The sequence below is a fragment of the Struthio camelus genome, chromosome 30 (genome assembly GCF_040807025.1).
Source record: "Struthio camelus isolate bStrCam1 chromosome 30, bStrCam1.hap1, whole genome shotgun sequence".
NCBI lineage: Eukaryota > Metazoa > Chordata > Aves > Struthioniformes > Struthionidae > Struthio > Struthio camelus.
The window spans coordinates 4,811,547-4,836,494 of NC_090971.1; the positions used below are offsets into that span (position 1 = coordinate 4,811,547).

The 24,948-nt window shown below is 42.4% G+C and overlaps 1 protein-coding gene across 3 annotated transcripts in view; it reads left to right on the top strand.

The window, feature by feature from the left end:
- The window catches only part of LOC138062904 (keratin-associated protein 19-3-like), a 45,793-nt gene extending 21,362 nt beyond the window's left edge, over positions 1 to 24,431 (top strand). Inside the window, exons 1-2 of one of the 3 annotated variants that reach the window (XM_068922172.1) lie at positions 22,580 to 22,594; positions 23,596 to 24,373. In XM_068922172.1, the coding sequence (XP_068778273.1) occupies positions 23,617 to 23,982 (366 nt within the window). In that variant the 5' untranslated portion in view covers positions 22,580 to 22,594; positions 23,596 to 23,616 and the 3' untranslated portion in view covers positions 23,983 to 24,373. Of the gene's footprint in view, positions 1 to 22,579; positions 22,595 to 23,595 lie in introns of those variants that run through there. The other 2 variants (XM_068922171.1, XM_068922173.1) reach the window with 2 other exon arrangements.
- The last annotated feature ends 517 nt before the right edge of the window (positions 24,432 to 24,948 follow it).

Here is a 24,948-nt window from a genome sequence, read left to right on the forward strand (position 1 = left end):
CTATTTCTGGTTTGTAACAGTGTGAGAAGAGTCAGGTTCTTCACGTATTCACAGGTTATTTATGCAACAGGCTTTCCTCATAAAAGATAATTCTGTTGTTTCCCAGTAAGCCCAGGTGGGCAGTTCTTGTCCCCATTAACTAAGCATTTTGAAGGTCTTCTGAAAGAGAACAATATCAACTGTAAAGGGGTCAAGAAACTCATGTGTTTGTGTCTTATTGCACTGTCTGTTGTGCTAAATGCTGGAGGCTTTTTGTTCCCCGCATGGGGAGTTTTGCAGAGCCTGTGCTTAGCACCCTATGGGCTTGGATTCAGGAGAAAGCAGTGGGGTATTGAGGTGATAACTGCTATCCCAGCTGTGGCCTTGACACATTGTTCCCCAACAGAACCTCTTCAGCAGCGGGCATTTTTCTCATTGTCTCCTCCCTAACGGGGAATAGGAATATTTCTGAGATGCCAGGAGAGTTTGCATGAAGAACATGCCGTATGTCACCAAGGCATCAGCAGCACTCAGAGAATGTGCCACTGCCAACCTCATTTTAGTGTCCAATGAGGATCCACGGTGAGAATGACTGCACACAGGACAAATCCCTTGGGAAGGCAGTCAGAGCTGCTCGTCATCTGACAAGTCTAACTACATAGCTTCCTATTTTTATGATCCACCCAGCTGTTTAGTGGGTCATCTGCTCAGTTCTACCTGTGACACTGATGACGCTTCCTTCCCATATTAAAGTGGTTTGCACCAGCCCATTAAAATTACAGTCATCAAATGGAAAGTCTTAATTGCTCCTATTCATTATCATCAGTGGTCATATCCGACAGTTAATTTGTTTTCTTGGGAACTCCCCAGTGGCTTCACATGGGAGCTTTTAGGCTGGGATCCAGATTAGCTGGTTTGATAGTAAAGTGAGGGCAGTCAGAGTGAGGAGTGCTGCCACCAACACAAAAGGACCTTTCCAAGGACCCCAGCTTAGGACACCATTTGAGCATTCATTGAACATGAAGCTACCCTGAATTAGAGCACAGCCATCATCAGAATTAACACTGATTTTAAGCTGACAACTTTGGAGCAGAGGAGGGGAGCATAATGACTCTGAAGCATGAGGATTTTTAAAGGATTGTGGAAGATTTCCCCTTCAGCAGCAGGTGGTTCTTGGTTACTACATCAGGATGTCAGTAGAGGACAGCAAAACTGTGAGATGTGTTTATAGGGCAGAATAACCCTGCTGTGCAAGAGATGCATGTGGAAGGTTTCCCTTGAAACTCAGATCTCAAGGCGAGAGCCCCTTCCAGGATTATGCAGCACAGCTGTATGGCAATGCAGGCTGGCCCTTGCGCTCTTCTCACAATCTAATCCTATTTGCACTACCCAGAGAGGAGGCTGAAGGGAATTTAGGGTAGAGAGCGAGAAATGATATCTTTTCAGACTGCAGTGAACCTTATTTCTTATGGTGGAAAGACTTTATATACATCACTGAGTGCAGCACGTGAAACTTTTTGCTTTTCAAAGCCTGCAGCTGCTAGTAACATCCCATGGGATAAGACCAGTGCAGTGATAAGAAAGGCACTTGTATAACCCAGTGGTGTGAACAGCCAAGTACAAATTCCCTGAAGCTCCAGTCAAATACCAAATCCTGCAGGAGTGGAAAGGAGTTGGCACATTCAGATAAGGGATGTTACAGGATACGCAGTCTATATGGGTGAGGGAGATGTGGTGTTTGGCCTCTGCTGTTGGACCCCCTTTATTTTTGAAGTAATCATGGTATTAATATTTAACAAGTCTACCACTGCTTTCTTTTTAAAGCTGACCCATTTCTTCACTGCTTTCCTTAGTTGTGGGCAAGCCAACAGCACCATGTAGGAGTTCCTAACATCGTATACCTGCTCTTCTGTAACACCATGGCTGGCAAGTGTTGCAACACTTTATCTCTGAATTTGCAACCTGGAGTTTGTCATCAGTGCAGCAACTTGCAGTTTCAACAACAGAGCACATCACTCCTTTGCTACTTTGCCTTCCCACACCCGCATTCATTCTTTAATTGCCAAAAACACCTTATGCAACACCTCAGATTCTCCCTGTGACAGAGCTACAGCTGAAACATTGCCTCTTTTACTAACACAGGCTGAGCCCTGTTGAGCTGCAGAGGTCACTAGAGAACACTAAATCTTCCACAGGTGTTATGTAAGTAATCCATCTCACTCCTCAGTAGTTTCCATTCACAGCAGTATCTGGACTGAGGATCAGCTGAACTCTAGCTATGTGTCACTAAATTATAAGCACCTGGGCAGCTCTAACAGGAATGTGGGGCTGGTGAGTCAGGAGGAAGTGCACTTTTCTCCAGCTCAGCACCTGCACTGCCACAGGAAGGTGCTGTAGGACAATTAGTTAAAAGGAAAAAGCCTTAAATTTTAATATGGCTCTGCTTATAGTAGTTAAATAGTCCACAAGAAGCTTTTATAATGGCTACTTCAATGCAGTCAGATACGCCTGATAAGCTCTGAAAGCCACATGACATCAGAAGTCCAACTTCAACAACTATGCAAAGAAATAAAAAAATCTATACAGAATACCTGCCTAAATACTCTGAAAGAGCCTTATAGGACATCACTTCCAAATCTACATATGAAAGAGATACTAGTGCATGAAAGAGAAACCTCCCTGAAAACATATACAGCATTAGCAGCTGCTACTACTCTTGCATTTCCCACACATGTGCTGGTAAACAAGCTGAACTCTGGCCCATGCTCCCCTTTATGTCTGTTCGGGGCCCAATTGCCCTCAGCTGCCCCAGTGCTCATTAGCCAATGACCCAGGCACCCCACTAAAATATAACTGCTCCCTCCAGCCTTTGTACTTTTCTGCTCTGGGAGATTTTTGTGGGGAGTGGGGATGCTGTTAGGCACTGCAGGGCTGTAGCAAGGGCTGTTGGGTTACTTATGTTGCTCGGGGATAGACTTTTTTGCCTCAAGCTGACTTTTACCTGAGATGTAAAGAGTGTTAAAAGCTGGTAAGTAGAGATAGTGTAATCTAAATATCTTGAAGCTTACTATGCAGGAGTTTGCTGTTAGTGCATTGCTTTATGTGAGCTAATATTATGAAGCTAGAAGATAATTTTGAAATTCACAAGCAGAAAACTTGCTTTTAGTGTAAAAAAAATATTTTCTGTTTTTTAGTGTTACTCTGCAATTGCTTGATGGAGAGCTGATAGTTATACTAGCTAGAAAGTGGTAAAGGCTCTGCTTTGATCCCTTTTCCAAAAATGTCTTCCTATCTCTTTCAGTTTATTCATCTGTAAAATTGGCTGTACTGAGCAACCACCTAAGTATCTAGGCTGTATTTCTCAGTAAGGGAAAGACTTCTCTGTGCAAAACACTTGTAAGTGAAGGAGAGCCTGCCAGGCTGCAGCCTGGCTCTGTTCTGCAGTGCTGCTGTGATGCTGCTTTCAGGTGCTCCATTCCTGTATCAAGGCCTGGGGCAGAAAAGTGTTTCAGATGGTTTTAACCTGCTCTGTGTCCTGCTCTCATGGATGACTGTGTTTTGTTGCTGCTATCACTAGCTGGAATATTTTGGGGGTTACTCTAGCTCCTTTCTTTCTTTACAGGCTATTTCTGTTGTCTCCCAAGGAGTTAAGTCCCTGACTTGCAGCATCCTGATACCTGGCCTAGAGAGCTCCCTTTGCTGTAGGGAGCAAGTCAGAGAGGTTTCAGCACCTTTGTGCTACCAGGATGGCTCCCAAACACTTCCAAGAGCAGCATCTTACCCTTCTGCTTTGCTCTCCCCGTCACAAATATTCAGTGATTTTTAGGCACTGAGCAGCTGAGTGCCTGTGGTCTGCCTAGTGGCTGGTCAGGGCTGTGGTGTCAGCACTGCCTGCCCCATTACAAGGGGGCCAGGAGTTGCTGTTTGTGTTTCAGAAGAAAATGAGACTTGGCTAGTTGCTATAGAGAGGTACTGTGAAACCCAAAAGCTGTGCAGCCTGATAGTATCCAGAAGAGGGCATAGGTGAGCTTCTATAACCAGGCATGTACCTGAGTGGAGTGCTGTGACTAGTTTGCAAGAATGTTTGGCTGTGAGCTCCCTGCCAAAGAAAAGTACATTGATGAAGACTTAGGTCTGGGCTAGGACAGTGGTTTTTAATGTGTTCCTAAGCTTATCCATCTGAAACTGGAAAGATCTTGGCATTTGAAGTCCTGATTCTCAATGTTTTTGTTAGTTTTCCCTTGAGTTATTGCTTATTATGTTGCAAGTTAAAACTGTGATGGTTATTGGATACTTCTGCAAGCTCTTGTTTTGAAAGATTTTTAAAGCCTCTTCTGTTAAAAATCTACAGTCTTGTTGTCAAAGATACCTTTCACATTAGACAACTGAATTTGTTTGCTTTCAGCCTATGAGCATCCAAGGGCAGTGCTCAGCGGCTGAATGCAGAGCATGCTGGCCTTATCGGTCTGTATTTGGGTTAGGCTGGCCTTGAGCCAGCCTGATGGATCACTGTACTTGCAGTGTGGATCTGACCTAGTGTGCCCTGTCTGCCAGGGCTGGCCTAATTTGATTGCATGGTGTTTTGGACAGGAGTTGGCTTAGCCAGCTAGCTTGGAGTGTGGGCAGAAGATGCATCTGTCTATGTAGAAAGTTTCTATTTAAAAGTGTGACAGATACCTAAATGACAGAGATGCTTTAATGTCTTCCTAATTTTTCACCCTTTTTGCTTTTAATAAGGACTAGTAAAAATCAGGCAGTCACCTCCTAGCTTGTTAAGGGAGCAGACAGTTGTATTGCACAGAAGCATTTAAACATCAATTACATGCCTTTTTAGTGCAATATTCTCTAGTAGTGGTGGTGCTGAGCGGTGCTGGATGAATGGGAAACTCAAATTTGCAGGCTAGCGATGTGGAGGTCGTGACCAACTGAGAGACAAACGAGCTTTTAAACTAAGAAAATCCCTCAAATCAGCAAACAGTAGTGAAATTTTAGACTGCCTAGGACCTCTTAATGCCTGGGTATATCAAAGGTGTGGATGAAAAACTGTAAATGCAAATGCTCCATATAGTGCCAGGGAAATGCAGCAAGGCTCCTTTGCTCATGTTACTGAGGCAACCTCAATCTGCTGATGTGCTGTGTTCACAGGCTGTAATATAATAGCTGGGAGACTGAATGGGAAAGTGTTTCACTTGCTGGGGATCATGTAAAAAGCTTTGCCCTCCTTTGAACCAGGACCACATTAGAGGAGTTCCCTTTGGCTACTTGGTAGAGCATAATTTTACTACATTTTTTCTAGTAGGGTGATCTCGGGCAGAAGTCAGTCATGTTCACCTGTGACTCCAGGGAAGTTCATGCTACTTCAGAGCTTCTGTGTCTGATTTTTTTTCCATTCTAAGACAGTTTTCCTGCTTTATTTTTAGGTTTGAACCTTTTGCTCTTTTAAAAAAAATTCTTCCTTGCTGTATGAATTAAACTGAATTTGGAGTCCTGTAGCCTGCTAAGTGGCTTATTTGAGAGTCTCAATTCTGGTGCATGTGATGGCTGACTGAAAAAATCACTGCAAATCCAACAATTTCTGCTATGCCCTGTTGTGATGCCAAAGCATTACTCTGAAGTGGTGGATATCTGCAACACTGGGAGTCCTTGATATACTGAGTGTCTGAGTTGTGTTGTGTTCACACACCCTGTGTGTGCATTACCTTGTGTGCAAGCCGTCAGCTCCCATGCTGTGGTGGAGTGTGTGCCTGCCTGAGGCTGCATCGCCTGTGTGCTGGATGAATCGGGCTCTGGCCACAGGATGGAGCACTAGGAACTGCTGGTGTTCAGTTCACAAACACAAAGAAAAACTAGGAAGTGGATTTAATGGGATTTATTGGTGGAAAGGGTCATAACTACCTCAATTTGCAAATAGCTTAATGTCCTCATGCATAGAACAGCGATCTGGGGACTGGAGCACTGCACTGACATACAGGACTCCTGGATTTAATTCTAAGATTTGCTGCTGGCTTATTGGTTCACTGTGCATTGGTCTCTTTACAGCTTTGTCTCATTTCTTCTGTAAGCTGCTTTGAGATGCACTAAGGGGAGCTGAGTGTTTGCTACTGTTTGTTACCAACGTTGGTGGAAACAGTGCTCATCTATCGGGCTTCTGCACAACTAGGGAATTTCAGTTTGGAGAAGACTGAATGGGGTAGAGGAAGAGGCAAAATAAAGCAGGCAGCTTGATGCAGTAGAGGCTTTATCATGTGAGAGACATTGTTTTATTCTCTATGGTGTATAGCCAATGCGGACTATAGAGCATGCATTTCCAGGCTTCCAGCTGATACATCAGAGATGCATATTCAAGTTGTAAGTGCTTCTGAGGTGAGTTGCTTCGCACTATGGATCCTTTTCTGTTGCAGATGTAGCATTTGTTGGTCAAGTCCTATTTTTTTACCATTTTATATTTGATTTTCATTTTTGTTGGTTTCATATGGGACAAGGCACAGAATTAACCAAACAGCTTATCTTTTAGAAAACCTCATCTGGAACAAAGTTGACAAACGGGAAGTGTGTATTCTCAGCCACATTAGCACACAAGGACCAAGTTTTCATTGACACTGGACTATCTGATGCCGCTTTGATAATGTGATGTCATCCAAGTGAGTGAATATGCCCATGGTATAACTTGCATGTCCTTTGCACTGGCAGTCATTGCAAAGCTGTCTTGATGTGGCTGAGTTTTGAGCCCACAGAAGATAATAGAAGGCCATAGGCGTGAAGCTTATGAGACCTCTAAATCAAATGTGATTTATAACATGGAGAGGGTTAAATAAGGGCTGGCTTCTGAAGTGTCAAGTATCCTCAATCCCCGGTGACTCTAGTGAGAAATGTGAGTGGCACCTTCAAAATTTGTGCCTGTGAATCTTGCTTTTCATTGCCTGGTTGTTCTGTGGGCATCTCTTCAGAGTTTAACATTGCCCACTGGCATAGCTGCAGCTCTTGGACCACTGGTATGAACAAGGATACGAGCAGTGCTGGCCTGTGTAAGCTGAACCACATACCCCAAAGCATGTGGTAATGCATGGCTGTCTGCAGTGTGGCACACCAAGATGCTCCCAGCCCTGCATGTGGAGTTGAGGGTGCCCCAGGCTGCACACAGCAGGAGACCTGGGGCTACATGGGTCTGTGTAGAAACGGCTTTGTGAAGTGTGGCCTTGCATAATGTGTTTCTCAACACAGCTAGTAGTGCATGGCTCTGAACACTTGGGGATGCTCTGCACTGTATTCCTTGCAGCACACAGCTCGGCACCTTTGAAAGTGCCTGATGTGCACTTTACCACACAGGGTTTGTAGCACTGTGTGAAGCCTGGTGTAGCATGTTTCATTCCACCTGGAATATACCACTGCTGCTTGTACTGATACCTGGAAGATGACATCTTCCTGGGATGGGGATAAACCTAAAAAAAAGGAGGGAATCAAGTTAATGTACAATACAGATTTGTCACATGCCATCAGCTTTTCATCATTTTACCCTTATGTCCTATTGAATCAAGAAATGGGTATGCCTTAGTTCTGCTGGCTTGATGGACCATTGCAGGATGTACTGTGTTACCTAATAATACTAGACAGATGCAAAGAAGATACCTCTATGAAGTTGAGGGCTGATGGTGAGCTGGACTGAAGGCAGATCACTGCTTGCATCTCAGGCTACCTTTCTGTTTTTTGTCACTTGCTGCTCTGTAACTCTCAGCCCTCCTCATGTAGCAGAAACTGCATGGTCTTTCATTTGCCTAGCAGTTTTTTTGATGGCTTTGAATACCAGTTCATACAGCCTTAGTGTGAAGGAAGTAGTGATTATTCCTAGAAGAGGGGGAGGCTCAGGCATAGCTGCTAAGTGACTTGCATGGTTCAGTTAGTGAGGCAATGATGGATCAAGGATTAGTGCTGAGGTTCTCTTGTGTCAAGGGCTGTTATTTAGGTGCTTTCCAGATGCTTCAGTTGAAACTGGAATCACCTTCTGCTGGCACTAGGTAAAATAAAAGAAAGTTTTGTCTTTATACTGACTCAAGTTGCAAATCAGAGGATTGTTACCTCCATAATAGGTAGAGTGGTGTGGCAGAAGTCTATTTTTAAAGGCCTAATGTTTATTTCAACCCATGCTGTTAAGGACAGAACTTTTGAAGCCTGGCCTGAGCCGCTGGTGTCCCATATGAGTAAGCAACTGAACCTAATTTCCTGTGTTTTGGGATGCAGTTGTGATCCTGGTCCCTTTACCAGCTGTGCTGTAGTGTTTTCTGTTATTGTTATCTTTCCTTGGATTTTCTAGATTTGTTCCAGCAGAAGCTGGGGACAGAAGGGTCACAAGAATCACAGGAGGTGTCTGCTCTGCAGCCTGCTCCTCAGCTGGCTGAATTAGTCTGCAGAGCACCCCAAACTGGTTCTGATATGGGGATGGTCTGCCTGAAGGTAGGACAGTGCAGGGTCCATCCCAGCTGCGGGGAAGACTCATAGCCTGGCTGTAGGAAGTGAGAGCTGTTTCTAACTGGAAGGTATGAGGTGTTCATTCCAGAGATGCATGACTGAGCATGGAAAAGTGCTGAGATGGTGAATTGCCTAATTAAAATACAAAATCTGACTGCAAATCAGCTTTGTTCAGTGTTCCCAAGTGGCTCTTGGGCGTCTGTACTTTGCAAGTCAGTGGGACTTCCTTACAGATAGACAGGATTATTCTAAGAATAAAGCTCTCAAGGGTCAGATCCCAATTACTGTAAGTCAACACAATTTATTTTCAAAGGTGTCAGCTGTCACCTAATTACACAGACACATGAAACATGCCATGCAGGATTGGACTAGTTTTCTTACTAAGTGTTTCAAAAGTAGGCAATACTAGCTCCTGTAAAGAAGAACTCCAAATATATATAGGGTCTCAAAGATACAGAAGCCAAACTTTCAGTTCTATATAAAAATTGTCCTCAGTGGTGTCATAAAGTCATTTATTCCAGATTCCCTATTTAGCATGCTAAAAGTCAACTGCTCACAGAAATACATAGTAACTCAAAAACTGCCAAAAAGTGATCTCTAACTTAGGAGGAAACTGGAAAGCAGGACTTTCAAAGCAGGTTAAAGGTATGGATAACTGAATTGCCAGATAAAAGTAGAAACATCATATTCCAAATTCATTTCACATCTGTGAGGTTCTGTGAATCTCAGGCTTAGTTCAAATGCCTGTAAAATACCTTCAAAAAAAAACAGCCAAGGAAGATCTTTTTTCAGGAAACAATCCCCTTATTTCTCAGTGTCAGAGTATTTCTCCAGGGTTCAGATGTAAATTCAAAATATCAGTAAAAAGATATTTCGATAGTTAGAAGGAATAGTCAAATAACTTACCAAGCTCACACCAGAGGGTGAGAGGAGAAGAGGTCTGGATGGAAAACTTGGAAGTGTGTGTTTTTATATGGTCTTTGAACTACTTGGAAAGATGTGGAAGAGAATTTGTTCATGTGAAACTTCTTCACTGACTAAAATTATTTTACTTGTGATTATTAATATACTGTTATCCCCACACTGTATGAAATGCACCTCATCCTGTGGGTTCTTTCCATTTTAATCCTTTATGGGCTAAATACCTTGTTTTAGTCCATTGATGTCATTAGTTATGTAAGGAAATCTATCATCCCCTCTTAAGCTTCTTTTTAGCATACTGACAATAGGAAAGCAGCACAGGAGGAAGCAGTCAATTGTCTGTACTCAAATATCCCCTTTAGTCATTTAGATGCAAACAGAGCTGGGGCTACTGAGAAATCTGGCTTTGCAAAGTAAGGCTGAGATACTGTACCCAAAGCTGAACACTATCAGCTACTCATTGTATGTCTGATCTAGTGCTCTTCAAAGTTAAGTCACTGTTTTATTAGGCTTTGCATCTGATTACTATTTACTTCTGGAAACAAGGCTAGCAGAAGGTGTGTACAGATGTCCAGATGCAGGCAAGCCAGTGCAGCCTTTCTGTGGTGCATAAACCTCTCAGATCTGTGTCCAGGACTCATCCTGTGGCAAATGGAAATCTGCTCTGAAACCAGTGTAGCAAAGCTCACAAGAAATCACAACTTTGTAAGGATTTAAAAGCTGACTGTGCATTTTATACAGGCAGCTGTGCTCCTAGAGACATCTGTGCTTGTCCAATTCAGTCAGACTCAATTAACAGTTGTGGATATACCCTATGGATCAAGACTGGAGGGTAAATTGGGGTAATTCAGTCTGACTGTTTTCAATATTGTATAAACGCTCTGGAGGAAGCCAGCCAGCCAACCTTTGCTGTAATGACTTTTGAAATGCTGTGTGCATCCCATGTGTGGCTCTTGATGGTCAAAGCAGTGCTAGGGAGAGAGGACTGTTCATGACATCTGGTTGGACCTCTTGGGGTGGGATACTAGGAATTACCAGGTTGGACTGGATTCTGGCATCTCACTGATAGTGAAGGATGGGAATGTTTTTCTAATCACTCCACCAATATCTTGCTTTATGATTAGCCTGACAGCCACTGGTTTGTATCTAGAAGCCTTAGCTGTGCTGTGCAGATGCTGCCTGTACATGTGCCTTGTGCTTATCCTGCAGAAGGGAGACTCTTCCCTACATGTGATATAATTAATAACCTCTGAGATCTTGGTGTGCATCCTTTAAAACTTTGCTCATATAAAACATTAATGAGCATTTGTGAGGAGTTTTAAGATGTCCAGTTATGAAGATGCCTTTTATAGCTTCTATAAGTGCTATTCTAGTTTTATGCATAGGTAAGCATAGGCCTGCCCAGGTGTGGTCCTGGAAGGACTGTCTCAATTTATCAGCAGAACAAAGCTGAGGTGTGGGATGAGAACGGACTCTGATGTAGGTCACCCCATGAGTCATGGTCATGATTCAGTTGAAATTCAGTTTATGCTATTTTTGTCCCTTCTTTCTGGACCATAGTATTTCTTTAGGAGATATATACTGGGGTGGGGGGGACTCTGAGTGCTTATACGGCTGCTTGATGTGCAGTGAGCTCTGGGAAGCAGAAGTGGACTTCAGTGCAATCTTTGTGTTTAACTGGGGCAGTTAACTTGAACTCAGCCATAGAGAAAATGCCACTGTGAGGCCACATATCTCACTGAAGACCAGTTTGAGGTTTCTGATTTGGCTTTGCATATCTTTCCTGGTTATCCTTGGATAGAGGGATGTTAAAATCTTTTGAAAAATCTCAACATTTGGGCTAAATACAGAATAAACACATCCTGTCAGTGCTTTCTGAAAGTTTTCAAAGGTGTTGGACTTGGCTGTGTCTTAGGTGCTTTTTCCTAACAGATAAAAAATGACAATTTTTATATTTACATTTTATATTTTTAGTTTTTAAGGTGTTGAGTTTTGATTCCTAAACTTATTTAAACTGGTAAATTGAGCTGACACACGTATGCTCTTTTGCTGTATTATTTCCTTCTGGACGTACTCTCTAGGTAGTGAGTTTTGGCTACGGTTCACCAGCTGAATCATCGCTTCTGTTTCCTTGCCCTCTGCAGTAGGGCTTGGGCTGGGAGTTAAAATACTCTTGTTAAAAATCCATTGACATCCATTTGACAACACCAGTTGTGTAGAGCATGAATGAGCATTTATGACTTGCTTTGAAAATGCTTTCAGAAAGCATCAGCTTGTCTAATGCAAGTGGTGTTAGCCTTTATGTTCGGATAAATGGGCTCTGCAGTGATTTTTAACCCTGGGCAGTCTGCAGCAGAGAAGGAAACAAATTCCAGCTGCATGGATTCCTCTTGTCTTATATTCACAATTAGTCTTGAATTTTCAGGACAACATTAATCTGTTTTGTTAAATCAGACTCAAACATTTGTTTTTACCTCTAATTAACATGAAAATAATTGTTTTTAATTCTACCCTTTGATTACTTTAGGGATAAATCCCTATCTCATCTAAGCCAAGATAAAGGCATATGTTGCAGTTCATGTTGTTATCTTCAATTATTTAAAAAAAAGGCAGAGCCATTTTTCCAAAGGAATGGCAAATATCTTGATGTTGTAATGTTCAAGGGAGTATGACATATGACGATAAATCTCAGTGTGCAATTAAAGTAGAAAAACACTGCAAGCCAATTCCCATTATGTGAAAACCTTGATAAGTTTGTTTCATAGTAGTGTATAATGCAGTGGGGTCTGATTGTGTGTCTTCTAAAGTTTTGTTGCTGATCTGATGACATATAAGAGGCAAGGCTTCCCCTGAGATTCCTCGAAGGGGGGAAACTTTATTCTGCAGCATTAGCACATCCTCTTCTAACTCCACCAAGGGCAGGCTTTTCCTTGTGAGAACTTACAGCCCACTGGGATAAGGGGGAAGACTCTGAGATGAGATATACTGTAATGTAACAGCTCTGGAAAGTCCTCTCCATTGCCATAGAAATAGCAAAAGCATATCTTTGATTCTAAGTGTGAAATGAAACAAAGCGGGATAGACATGTTGCTATCCCCCATGGCCCAGAGGGGGATGGTGTCTGCTGTGTGGCACAAGCAGTCTCACTCCTTGGCTTCTGTCACTGACTCTACAGCCAGGCATCAGTGAAACCTCCTCCTCAGTGTATGTCCATAATGCTGCCATGTTTAATAATAATAACCTCTGCTGACAGGTTGCAATTTGTCAGCAATTGGGATTTCAAAATACATCTTCCACTCATTATTGCTTTATATGTGTAACATGTGCTGCTATTATAATGGATTTAGGTGCCCTTTTATTGGACAAACGACTCAGTATCTGACAAGGTCTTGTATAATCCACACCTTATTTAATGTCTCTCTTGTCATTCCTCTAATCAGGTCATGACTTATGGCTTTAGAATATGGGACTCTAATTTCATATGAAAAGAAAGCCTTACCCTTTTTTCCTTTTTTGGGATTAAAATTTGCATGTTTAAAAATGCACATGCACAATGTCAAATTGGAAGAGCTGCACTGACTTAAATATGCTGCTCTGTAAAATTCAATTGTCAAAAGGTTTCTGCAGCATGGGATAGCTTTGAGCAGACTGTTAGCCTGATTTCATCACAGAACAGGCTGCCCCTAGGCCGGGATATCCCTTGCTTTTGCAACTCTTCCCAGGCTGGGTTAAAAGCGTTTTCTTCCAAGTAAATGCCTGTTTACAGCATGCACAGGACCAGGTCCATTCACAGGGGAGACCTCAAGCATGATCCATATAAACGTTTCTTCCTCCAACATGTAAAGATAGACTCTCCCCTCTATAAAGCTTTGAAATAACAGATTGGAAGACAATAAAATACAAGTCATGTAGGGGGAAGGACAAACCAATAATTACGAAGTGATTTATTAAAAACAATTGATGTTCATTACCAAAGCTAAGCCTTTAAAGAAACGTGTTTAGTAAGTGATGAGGCCTGTATGCACATAGGTGACTCATGCTTTAGGCGTTCTAAGAAAAGGTATAAAAACTCAGCATCAGAACTTGCCTGATCATTTCTCTTGTCTTATTTCTTTTGTGAATTAGGTAAGTTTGATCCAAATTCCTCTTTCTAACAATACATTTGTTGATAGTTTTAAATCAGTGAATCCTATGCAAATACTGTATAATATCATAGCAATCTAAAGAGTTTTCTTGATGTAAATTAATAGTTTTTGTGGGGGTTTAGCTGTTGGCTTTGGTTTAAAAAAAGTTAATTGGATCTTCTGATAATGTCTGGATGATGAGCTCCTATTACTTTTTCATGAAGACCCATTTCCAAATGTTTACTGTTTAATACAAGATGTATAGGTATAGCTTCCTAAGAACCTGGATCTGAAAATTGTCTTTCCCTTTAGCCTGTTTGTGATCTTTTATTATTGTGTTTGATCCTTAAACTTACAAGAATCTGTGCCTTTTGTTCTATTCACTTGTGTTTCAGATTATCCATCCCTGAAAGATGGCCTGCTCCTTAAGTCCATGCACTGTTGGCTCTGCCTCTGCATGTGGAGTGGCTGTGCCGCAGCCTCTTGCCAACAGCTGCAATGAGCCCTGTGTTCAGCAGTGTCCTGACTCCAAGGTGGTGATCTACCCGCCACCTGTGGTTGTGACATTCCCTGGACCGATTCTCAGCACCTTCCCGCAGCAGAGTGTTGTGGGATCTACAGGAGCCCCTGAAGTTGGAAGTGGCTCTGGTAGTGCCGGTGTTCCTGGGGGCTCGCGTGTTTATGGTGGTGCCCAATGGGGACGAGGATACCCGGTTGGAAGCTGTAGACCATGCTAAACCTAGTGAGAGGAGTCACCGAAAGAGGAATGTCCAGGAAATGAAAAGCAGGATGTAGCTATATGGCTGTGATGAAGGGCTGAGCATGCAGGACTGCCATGGTTAAATGTATCTGTAAATGCTCAGTGCTTCTGAAAAAAGTATCCATTTACATTCTTCCCATATTATCCTTTCTGATTTTTTTCCTAATGCCTTCCCATCTTTAAGTACTCTATTCTCAATGCTATGGACTAAATTTGTAATTCCTTGGAGGCTTCTAGATATTGTGACAATGTAAAAGGATCAGGTTGACATCCATTATACATTCCTTTGTAGGTTCTTTCTGTGGCTAATAAGGTATAAAGTCCTAGAGACAAGGAGAGAATGCTCTGCTCTGTGCTGTGTGATCAGGGCTGTGTGTCAGCACTGAGTTGCAATAGGGAAACAACATCAGCTATTATATGAATCACCTTGAATCAAATCACAGGTTGCAGCTCATTTGTAATCGACCATATAATTCTGCCTCTGTATGATCTGCTTTCTCATTAAACAGGACTTTGTAACATGTTGTTGGCCTCTGCGCATGTGTGCCTATGTGTTCCTCCTTTTCCAGGTGCTTTTGTCCTGTTGCACCAAGCTGATCCTATCAGTCTCCTTCAGGAGAATGATCTTTAGGGAGATTTGGCAGGGGTGGTTTGTGCACCTCCCTGGCAGCGCAGCTTGTGTTGTGGCTGTCCCTTAGTTAAAACCACTGCCCACATTGTTGCATATGTTGCTCCCAGTCCTTTTTGGCTCTGTGGAGCTCTTTCCTCAAAATTCACTCTCTTGGCACAGCAAGTCTCTTCGTTACCTGATATCCTCAGGGTTAACCTCTCTAGATGGTAATAAAATGTGTCAATGCAGACCTGTGTGAAGACTCTGTATTACTGAAAAGTGCTGAAGCCAAGTGGTGTGTGTCCTGGCTATTTCTCAAAGTGTAAAAGGTCAATTTCTAGTTTTACTGTTCCACTCAGTGTTTTACTACAGCGTAACAGTTTTGAATGCTATTATTCATTTCTTCATGGAGTTCTGAATTTCTTCAGAAATAGATGTAATGAACCCTTCACCAGCTGTCAGTGCTGCTGCATGTGTTTGAAATGTTACATAACTATTAAGTTTGTTACAGAAATACTGTACTCCAGTATTGCAAAATACTGTGGCAATTCTGAATTATTTTGTACTAGTCACTCTTTGAAAATTATTCTTGTATATAAGGAAAACAAAATGAACATACCTTGTAATGATGTGTAACTGACTGTTGGTGAGCCTTAGATGAGAAGATGATTAAAGCAGGTTCTCATCAACCACATGAATCCTTCCATCCAAAAGGAAAATCACCAAAACCTCAAAAACCAGATGAAGGAATCTTTATTGTTATGCTAATGGCATATTTGGAAATCAAATGAAATTTATTAGTGAGGGCTCTAAGGTTGCTCTTTCAGTGTAATAAGTTGAGACTTGTAGTTACCGCAAAACACCAAGTGCCAGTAAAACTGGGAAGTTTTGCCAGTAATTTTCTATGGAACTGCACTGATAATGTGCCTTTTATGTGTGAGGGGCTCTGAGGCTTTCAGAGGACTAGAGATATTGCCTCTTATTAAGAAGATAGCATCTTTTTAAGATAGAAGCACATGTTAACATCCTTTCAGTGTTTGAAATGTTTTGTTGTTGCATTATAGGGTTGGAATATTCTTCACCTAAAAAGGTGAATTTTGGAAAGCTTATTTCCCTTGTTGCTTCCCATAAAGCCATTAGTCCTATCATTAGACCATGGGCTGCTACTTTCCTTTAAAAGGTTCTGTTGTAATGTTACACTCTTTAAGAAATCATTCACAAAATGTTCCCTTCCAGCTCTTCAGCTGATAGTAGTCAGGGGTCCAATTTCTCATTTGGGGTGAGTTTATGCTTTTAAAAATAATTCTTACTGTTGCAGTGAATCTTTGTGCTGGAGGCATGTCCTGCAGCATGCCTCATTGGGTTGTTCACAAGGTGCATTTAAATTGATAATTTCCCATGTATATGTGGTAAATGCATCCTGCTTCAAACTGGCCTTCAGAAGTTTGAATAAAATTGCAGGAGTGAGTTTTCTGTTAACTAAATAAGCCATCCATCACCTATTATGATATCTCATAGGCAGACATGAAGTCCCTCTAATCCAGTTTTTCTTTTTCAAGCTTTAGGGCATAAAACCATATAAAACAGGGAAATTGCTGCTATTGTGAACAGCTGTATGAGAAACTTGGAGCTGCCTGAAACCTTGGGCCGGATCCATGAGGAATGAGCAGCAGTGCTATTGACTGATGTTCACAGGGGCAGGGAGTGTTTCTGACCCTAGTTTGGTGATAATTTGGGGTTTCTGTAACCTGCATGTGTTCTGAGTGCATGGGTATAAGATGCTTCGGTCCCTGTCTGGTAACTAGAGGAGCTCAAATGAGTACTTCCAGGGTGAGAAATGAGTTTCACTACCTATGCAAAGTTTGAGTGAGGCTGACCTGGCAGGGCAGGAGATCCCTGCTGCGCTCTGGGTCCGGGGAAGCAGCAGGAGCTGAAGCCGAGTTGAGAGGAAGCAGCGAGGTACACCGGGGCACCCCCGGAGCCTTGTGCAGCACCGGAGTCATCTTGAGAAAAGACTAGAGACAAGGCATCTTCAAAAAGTGAAGTGAGGTGGTGCTGAGGCAGCGAGGTGGAGGCTAAGGGACCTGGCAGCAGGTCTGGGAAGGCTTGGCTTGACAGGGCAATTACAGCTTGCGGCTGTGGGCCGTGTTCCCCAGGCATCTGGGTGGTAATTGCACCCGCCATTAGAAGTGATAGTGCCTCTGGCAATGAACTGAATTGGATGCGGTGAAGGAAGGAAACAGATAATACTTGAAGTACTGCTGCACTGGCAAATGTGAAGAGTGGCCTGATGTTAAGGAGTGACTGAAGGACCTGGGGTGGTGGCGGGGAGCCGGCACTCTCACTCAAGTCTTTGGCTTTCGCATGTTTTATCCTGTGCTACTCTGTCCTGTACACATCTGTGCACACTAGCCCTTCTGTGTCACGCGTGCGGGGGGGGGTAAAGCCACCTGTGCCAGAGGGCATCCAAGGGAGATAAGCTTAATTTACTGAGGTGGGAGACTTGAACGTTCATTTCCTAATGTTTTTTCTGGGGAAGCCAACCCTTTTTGCTGACAGCAGCTAGTAGAAGGATTATAAAGTAGGTGTTAATAGCTTTGCCACTTTCAAAGGGTTGCGCTGATGGGCTGCTGACATGTCCTGCTAGGAGGCTTGGGCGAGGTTGCTACCCTTTCCCTCTTCTGAGGGTGTCCTGATCTGACTCCTTGTTCAAACTGGGACACAGAGAGGAACTGCTCCACCAGTTGTTTTCTCAACCCTTTCCTCTGTTTTGCTCTGCCAGCTGAGAAATGCTCACACAAGTCCCAGTCAGGAGCCAGTAGCGAGCTGGGATATAGTACATCACAATGGAGGCTGGTGTCCATTTGCGGAGCTGCTCTTCCTCTGCTCTGCTCCATGCCAATGTATCAGCTGATGTGTGGAGAGAGAGAGAGATATGACAAGCCACCTGATGTCCATTTGCAGAGCTGCTGCTCCTCTGCTCCACTCCACGCCAATGTGTCAGATGATGCGCGGAGAGACGGACGTGACAGACTGATAATTTCTGACACCTCTCACGTAGGGCATGGGGGCTGTTGTTGCTGCTTGGAAAAGCTTTGAGCTATGTGGCGTGTGTAAATACACTGCTGAAACAGCCAAATAGATCTGTGGGGAGCAAGTCCAGCATTTTAGTTCTCTTGAGTTTGTAAAGTTCTTGCCACGTGGAGCTGTCACGGCAGTGCTCACACAAATCAGTCCAGAAGTACTCCTCCCCCTGGCCTCCAACACTTCTGCAACAAGATTTTTGACTCCTGGGGATGTCTTTGATGTATAACTGGGTTTGCATGGGATCAATGCAGTTTTATCTAGACTATGCTTGTTGAACCACCTTGTTTCATGCAAGATTATAATCTTAATATTGTAACTCTAGGTCCAGGCTGCTCAATCTCCCCAAAGTAACATGGTACGGGCTGCCAGGAACTGCCTGAGTAACCTGGCTATTCAGTTTGCAAAGGGAGATGATCTCTCCAGCTAAGGGTCATGGCTTGTTTGTCTTTGGTCTTTTCTCTTAGGTACCTTTCTATAACCTTGAGCAGCATTGCTGTCTTTCCTTTACAGACCACCATATTTTAGCTTCCACTCAAAAATCTCTTCCTTTTGGAAGTTATTTTCAAGCATAGAACTTGGCTTGCTCCAGGAGTGTGTGTGTTTGGTAATGCAGGCAGGCAGCTCATCCCATTTTCTGTAGAAGTATTACTTAAAACCAGCATCATATGCTAATTAGAATAAGGTAGAGCTTATTCTTCCTACTCTGGGAAATGATTAGGGGCTGAAGCACTTCAGATGAAGATGCTCTCTAACATCTGGAGTTTAGACCCCCTTCTTAACCCTATGGTTGGTTACAGTGGGACTACTGCTGGTCTGTTTACAGTAGCATATAAGCAAAGACAAAAAAGAAGACTAGACGGCTGATACTATGCAGAATCATTTTAATGGCCAGGAGAAACAGAGCAAGCAGTTACAGAGAGAGTGTTTCCAGCTTTACACCAGAAGTCTTCAGCAAGTAGAGTGTGTTTGATGCCAGGTGACGCTCTCGCTCGAAGAAACTGTGGAATTTGACAGTCCAAACATATTTCTTGTTCACTGAGTTGCTTGTAAATCCTCTTTGCTGTCAGATGAGGCACAGCATGGCATATGTAACAGGAGCTTCTCCACTATGTATTGTCTTTGGCGAAGTTTATAACTAGGCAAAGGGGACTGTATTCATGGCAACTGTAGAAAGCACATCTGATACTCATCAATATAAGACCACTCTTACTACTCTGGCAATACAAAGTGGCTGTAAATAAATTGCATTTTACACACTCCTGAAGTCTTGCTTTACCCCATAAGCATGCTATAAAGATGCCTTGGTATTTGCTATATTTCAAGTTACCCTTTGGAGTAATAGAAGGAACACTTAAGAGGTGTTAGAGGGGGTTACATACGGGGTAGTTTTACACAGCCAAGCAGCCACAGGTCCCACTGAACCAGCTGGAGCCCTGGGTGCTCAGCGTTTCTCAGTTCCATAAACCTAGCCGTGAATCTGTGTCCTGCCTTTCATTTCTCTGTTGCTATTTCTGCTGGTTCAGCATGGATAGCAGTTTCCATAGCTGTATCTGTTGCCAAAATGAGAAGAGAAGGGGTAGCTGTACCCATAACTTTGCAAGTACCCATACCCATAGCAGTCCCCATAACCAGACAAGCCTCTGTTCCCATACAGGCTCCCAAAACTTCTGTAGCCGTATGGGCTCTCAGATCGGTACAGGTCCCGGTAGTAGCCGTATGGGTTCCCGAATCGGTCCGGGTCTCGGTAGCTGCTCAGGCCCCCAAAACCGTACAGGTTGCTGTTGCCACGTGGTGAGTAGCACACGTTGTCGCGCAGGTCTCTGTAGAAAGTCATCTTGCTGTGACACAGGTAAACCTGAAACGCAAATCCAGGGAACAGGGTGAGCTTATGGGGGAGCTGGCTGCCGAAGGAAAGATTCGAAGCTTGGGCAGAGCAGAGGAAACACGCCAGTGCTGACCTTGTTCCCTCCTGTATGTCTTCCTTGCCGTCTTAGCCATCTTGTCTATTTATTTTATCTCCTGCATACCAAACAACTTTTTTTTATACTTTTGGATTCTGTCTTAAAAATGCCATTGGTAGTAAACAGAGCACAGCACAGAGTGGTTTTGTATTGTGCCAGGAAAAGTTATTATCCGTGTTTGACTTTTATCTCCGCACGCAAATGGGTTCTGCCATTCATCGAACTGTTTCACCTGGGTTTTGAAGCTTCTTTCAATAGTTGCTGATACTACCTAGAGAATGTACTTCTTTATCAACTGGAAACTGAACCTTCCTAGCTCAGAAGTTAGAAATGTTTGAATAAATTAAAGAAAAACATGCCAGTTCAGCTACAGATACTTAGTCAGGTGACAGCCTGTCACATCCATCACCCTGTCTCTAGTAGTGCCACGTGCCCCTCGATGTGGGATAAACTCATAGAATGCAATGAATTGGAGGAATTTCCTTCCAGGATGTTTACTTAAAGTAGTAAATGTTTCATAAACATTTTTTGTCTAGGCATATGAGTGTCTGCTTCCTAATGAAAATAATCTGGAATAGAACATCACTTATGACTTAAAAATTCTGGCTGTAACCTTAAATTTTTCAATGCTTTAATGCATGCCATTAAATAAGGACTGTAAAAGCGATGAAGTTACAGTGAAGGAAGTTCCTTAATGTTGCAGAGGATTTTGTGTTTGATATTCGCTCCAAAATAACAAAAACTTATTTACAGAATATGCATGTGTAGGTATACATATATACGTTTTATAAATGTCGTGTATATGTGCACACCAATGAATTGTATATATATTTATATATACACACAGACCCAAACATACAGACATATATACACGCAAAGAAATACATATCAGAGAGCAGAATAGAGTCAGCAGGGACTTACCTGGTTCACTGAGGAGAGTAGCTCAAGAGGATTGAATAAAATTTCTGAGTTGTAGGTGCGTATATATATGTTCTTAAACTTAGGTGTTATACAACGTATTTTGTTGCATCTATTATTCCTTCAAATGATGTAATTGGAGTCGGTGATTTTCATATTTTCAAAGTTTGATGTTATGACACATATGTAATACCTTTAGAATTTCTTTCATCTTAAAATACGAAAAAATGGGCTCAGCACATTTCTAGTAAAATTGCAGGGAATTCTTTGTAGTTGGATGGATGGGAATAATTCTGGGAGATGTTTAGACCATTATTGGTTGTGCAATCTGCTTATATGTGCCGCATCCACTTAGTTTTTGCATCTATGGTGCAATGTGCAGGGGAGAGAGGGAGTATGCATTTTTTTTGTTTTGAGATGTTTGGTGGTAGGACTTGTACTCAGCGTTATCATGACCTGTACTCAGTGCCCAGCGACACTGGTGAGAAGCTCTTGTCAGCAGCTCTGTTCGGTTTTGTTTCAGGTTCTATGACACTGATTTTGAAGAAATTTTTCAGCTGCCGTAAGAATATCCCCAGATCTCTTAGTTTAAATTTTTTTTTGGCTTTGACTTTCATAAACATATAACGCATCACCTTAGTAGGACTTAGAAGCAAGAGACCTTAATGTGTATTTTAAGTGACCCTATTATTAAATCTGAGGGTGTCTTTCGGTGACAAACTATTAATATTTAAATACTGTAACACTTTGCAAATTGAAAACATTAATGAGTGTTTATGAAGTGCTTTGGTATTCAAAATTCTGAGGAAGTCTCAACATCTTGCTTGCTTGTTATTATCCTTATTTTATATTCAAATTAATGCTGGAAATTAGGTGAAGGTCGTACAAGGAGTTCTTCAGTAAACTCTAGTTGTCCTGACTGTCATACCAGATTTGATACATGAGGTTGATTCTTTGCTAAGAAAATATTAACATGGTTCCCTCGGAAACAGAATTTAGCATGCCTCCCAAAAACCTTATCATTGAGCATTTTTAGGGCCAAGTTCATACTTGTTTTCTTTGCTTTAGTCTACTGGGCTCGCGGTCAGACCCTATAATGAATTAAAGTGCAAATGATGCTGTAGTTGTATTTTTGTTGAAATCATTCCTTCTGCTCACACAGCAGCATGACTTTTATTCACCATGAACGTTTTGGAGGAATGCAGTTAAGGTTTATTTGTAGTTCATGCTGGTCCTGTTGCTGAAGTTGCTATGAACCTTAATATAAAATTCCTAAACATATATTTACATTTCTTTGAAATAGGAAGCCTGTACCATAGTGCATCAGAGCTTGTGATGAACAGTGGATATTTTCAAAAGCGTGGAGAGATTTGGCTTTTTACTGAAAATGTCTCTCCTTCCAATGGCTTTGGGAACTTAGAAATGCCTTTAAATTGTACATAAAATAAACTTTAGGTTTGCAGATGAAAACACTAAAATGATATCAGGAATGCAGTTGGCCCAGAAAATTTTAAGATGAAAGAAACCTATAATATGTGTGACATATGGGAGGCTGAGAACACACTAATAATCCCAAACAATGAGGAAAATTATATTAATTGAAGATATGACGTGTGCAAGCAAATTTGTTTTCCAACCAATAAGGATACGAACCCTGTGAGTACATAGGGCGTCTTAGATAAGCCAGGAAGGCAGAGAAATGATATAAAAAGGGCTTAGAGCTCCAGGTTCCTCCATCATCTCCCTTATTCTCCTCCTCCCGGTGAACTGGGTGAGTCTTTTTTCAATTTCAGTCTCTTCATAAGGATTAGAAATTTTGGTTTAATGATTTGTTAGGGTTGCAACTCTTCACAATTTTAAGGTTCCATTGTACCTCGTATCTTTGCTTATTCAGTTGCAGAAATGGGGAGATGAAAGTTGGGGCCGAAGCTTTCACAATCACTTTGGTACTTGGGATATTTGGTTCCCAGTTAAGGATCATCAGCTATTAGATAGGTTTGCAGATCTGCCTTTAGCAGAGCTACAGAAGGATTTCCCTGTGGTGTTCCTTAATGGGTTCTTCCACAGTCTTTGTATTTTACTTTGAAGGAGGTCTTCAGCTCTGTTTGATGGAAGAGTAAATCAGATGGACTGACAGTCTCCCATGTGCTAAGGATTTGTAGTTTTTGATGTGTGCAGTTAGCATTTCTAGATGCAGGTCCAAAATCAATGTAAATTAGTGAAATGAGACTGGCGATAGTGGATCCAAGAGGTTTAGTGCAGTTTAGTGCAGCGTCGTGACAAACACTATATACTTTTAGCTTTCTTGAAGACGCACAGGACTGGGAAATGTGGAGCCTGCAGTCCAGTGATTTGATTACTAATCTAGTGAATTGGTGCTTACTCGCTTTCATGCAAATCTGATATGCTAAAAGAAATTTAGGATTATTAACTCTTTACCCTATTCCCTAAGAAAAATTCTGAAACAGCAGCAAGGAAGTTTCAATCTGTGACGGGTGAGTTCCATAGTCGATGCTTTCATGAATGTCAGTAAACGAGAAAGGAAATTCAATTGGTTAGAGTGGGTAAATAAGAAACTAATGATGGATAGTGGAAGATGATGAGAAAGGGGGAAAGGGATAATAAGTGTAATACAGAGCTGAGGAATTTAGTCATAATTTCTCTTCCTTCCTCAGTCCCACAGGGCCAATAAAAAAAATTTGGGCTTTGACACTGTTACCCCCACTGGAATTATTTCTTACTCTTGCCTTCCTCCCTGCTGCTGTGTTTCAGGTTTACCTCCATTGCAGAAAGATGACTTTCTTCCAAGGCCAGTGTGAGGATGACTGCTACTCTCCCTGCAGTTACGGGAGCCTGTACGGCAACGGGGGCTACAACTGCGGCAGCCCTTGCGGCTACCGGGGCTCTGGGGGTCTCTACAGCTCCCGGGGCCTGTATGGCTTTGGGGACTGCTATGGCTACGGGGGTCTGTGCGGTTACCGGGGCTTTTATGGCTCTGGGGACTGCTATGGCTATGGGGGCCTGTATGGTGGCAATAGGGGCTTCTACGGCTCCGGGGACTGCTACGGCTATGGAGGCTTGTACAGCGGCCGGTGCAGCTACCCCTTGTCTTCACGATTTGGCCAGAGATACTCCTATGGGAACTGCTACCCCTGCTAAGCCCAGCAGGAACATCCCTGACACGAGGAACAACCCCGAGCTGGCAGACGCGGATCGATGGCTACGCTTAGCAGCAGCGTTCCCCTTAGCAGCACAGAGCCCCTGCGACAGCAGCTCCATCCACGGGAGCTTCGAGTGCTCTGTGCCGTAGTAAAGCTGCTTGTGCTTTAAATCTGTTTGCGCTCTTGTCTTCTCCACTTGACCCATTGCTAAAATCAAAAACTTGCTTTTCCCCAACACCACAGTTCTTTGTAAACACTCTAGAAGTGCTGCGAGAGTTTCTGGGTTTTATGTTTGTTGCAGATGATGTACGGAACATATCAGCCTTGAATGAATGATGTAGGCAAGGTTTAATGTGTCTTTGGAAATGTAGCCTTTCTATTCTTTATGCCTTTGGGCTTTGTGTATTTGTGTTTTGCTCATATTAAAAGTTACGCTGCATCTATACTATATTGCTGGTTTTATTTTTCACTTCCATTTGTTAAATATCTTGAAATCAATAGCATCACACAGACCGCATGTCTAAAAGCTTTTCTTAACTTGGTGCATGCCAGGATTTTGCTCATTATTCTGTAGAGCCTTTCCTCCCCAAACTGAGATATATGGACATTTGCAGCTGCAAGAAATTTCAGCTGCATCTTTGACTATTCATTTTTTCAGAATTCTGGGCGCTCCATTTTGTGTATCCCAAATAAGTGGTTCGTATAAAATACTTCAGTGCTGCTGTTAGGCTAATGTAATGAGACTGTTAGGACATTAACCTCTCAGTGGGCTGTGATTTGATATTGAAAAGGTCATAGGTAATTGCAAATTCATGGATCTATAAGTAATCAGGTCTCTAATTTTGAAATAAGTTAATGTTTTATATATTTGGGGTTCCTCAGGGGAAAAGAAGTAGGAGGAATTTGCTCTCTGCAGTATGAATGCATTGACAGAAGGAATGGATATCCAGTGGTAGCATCTCTG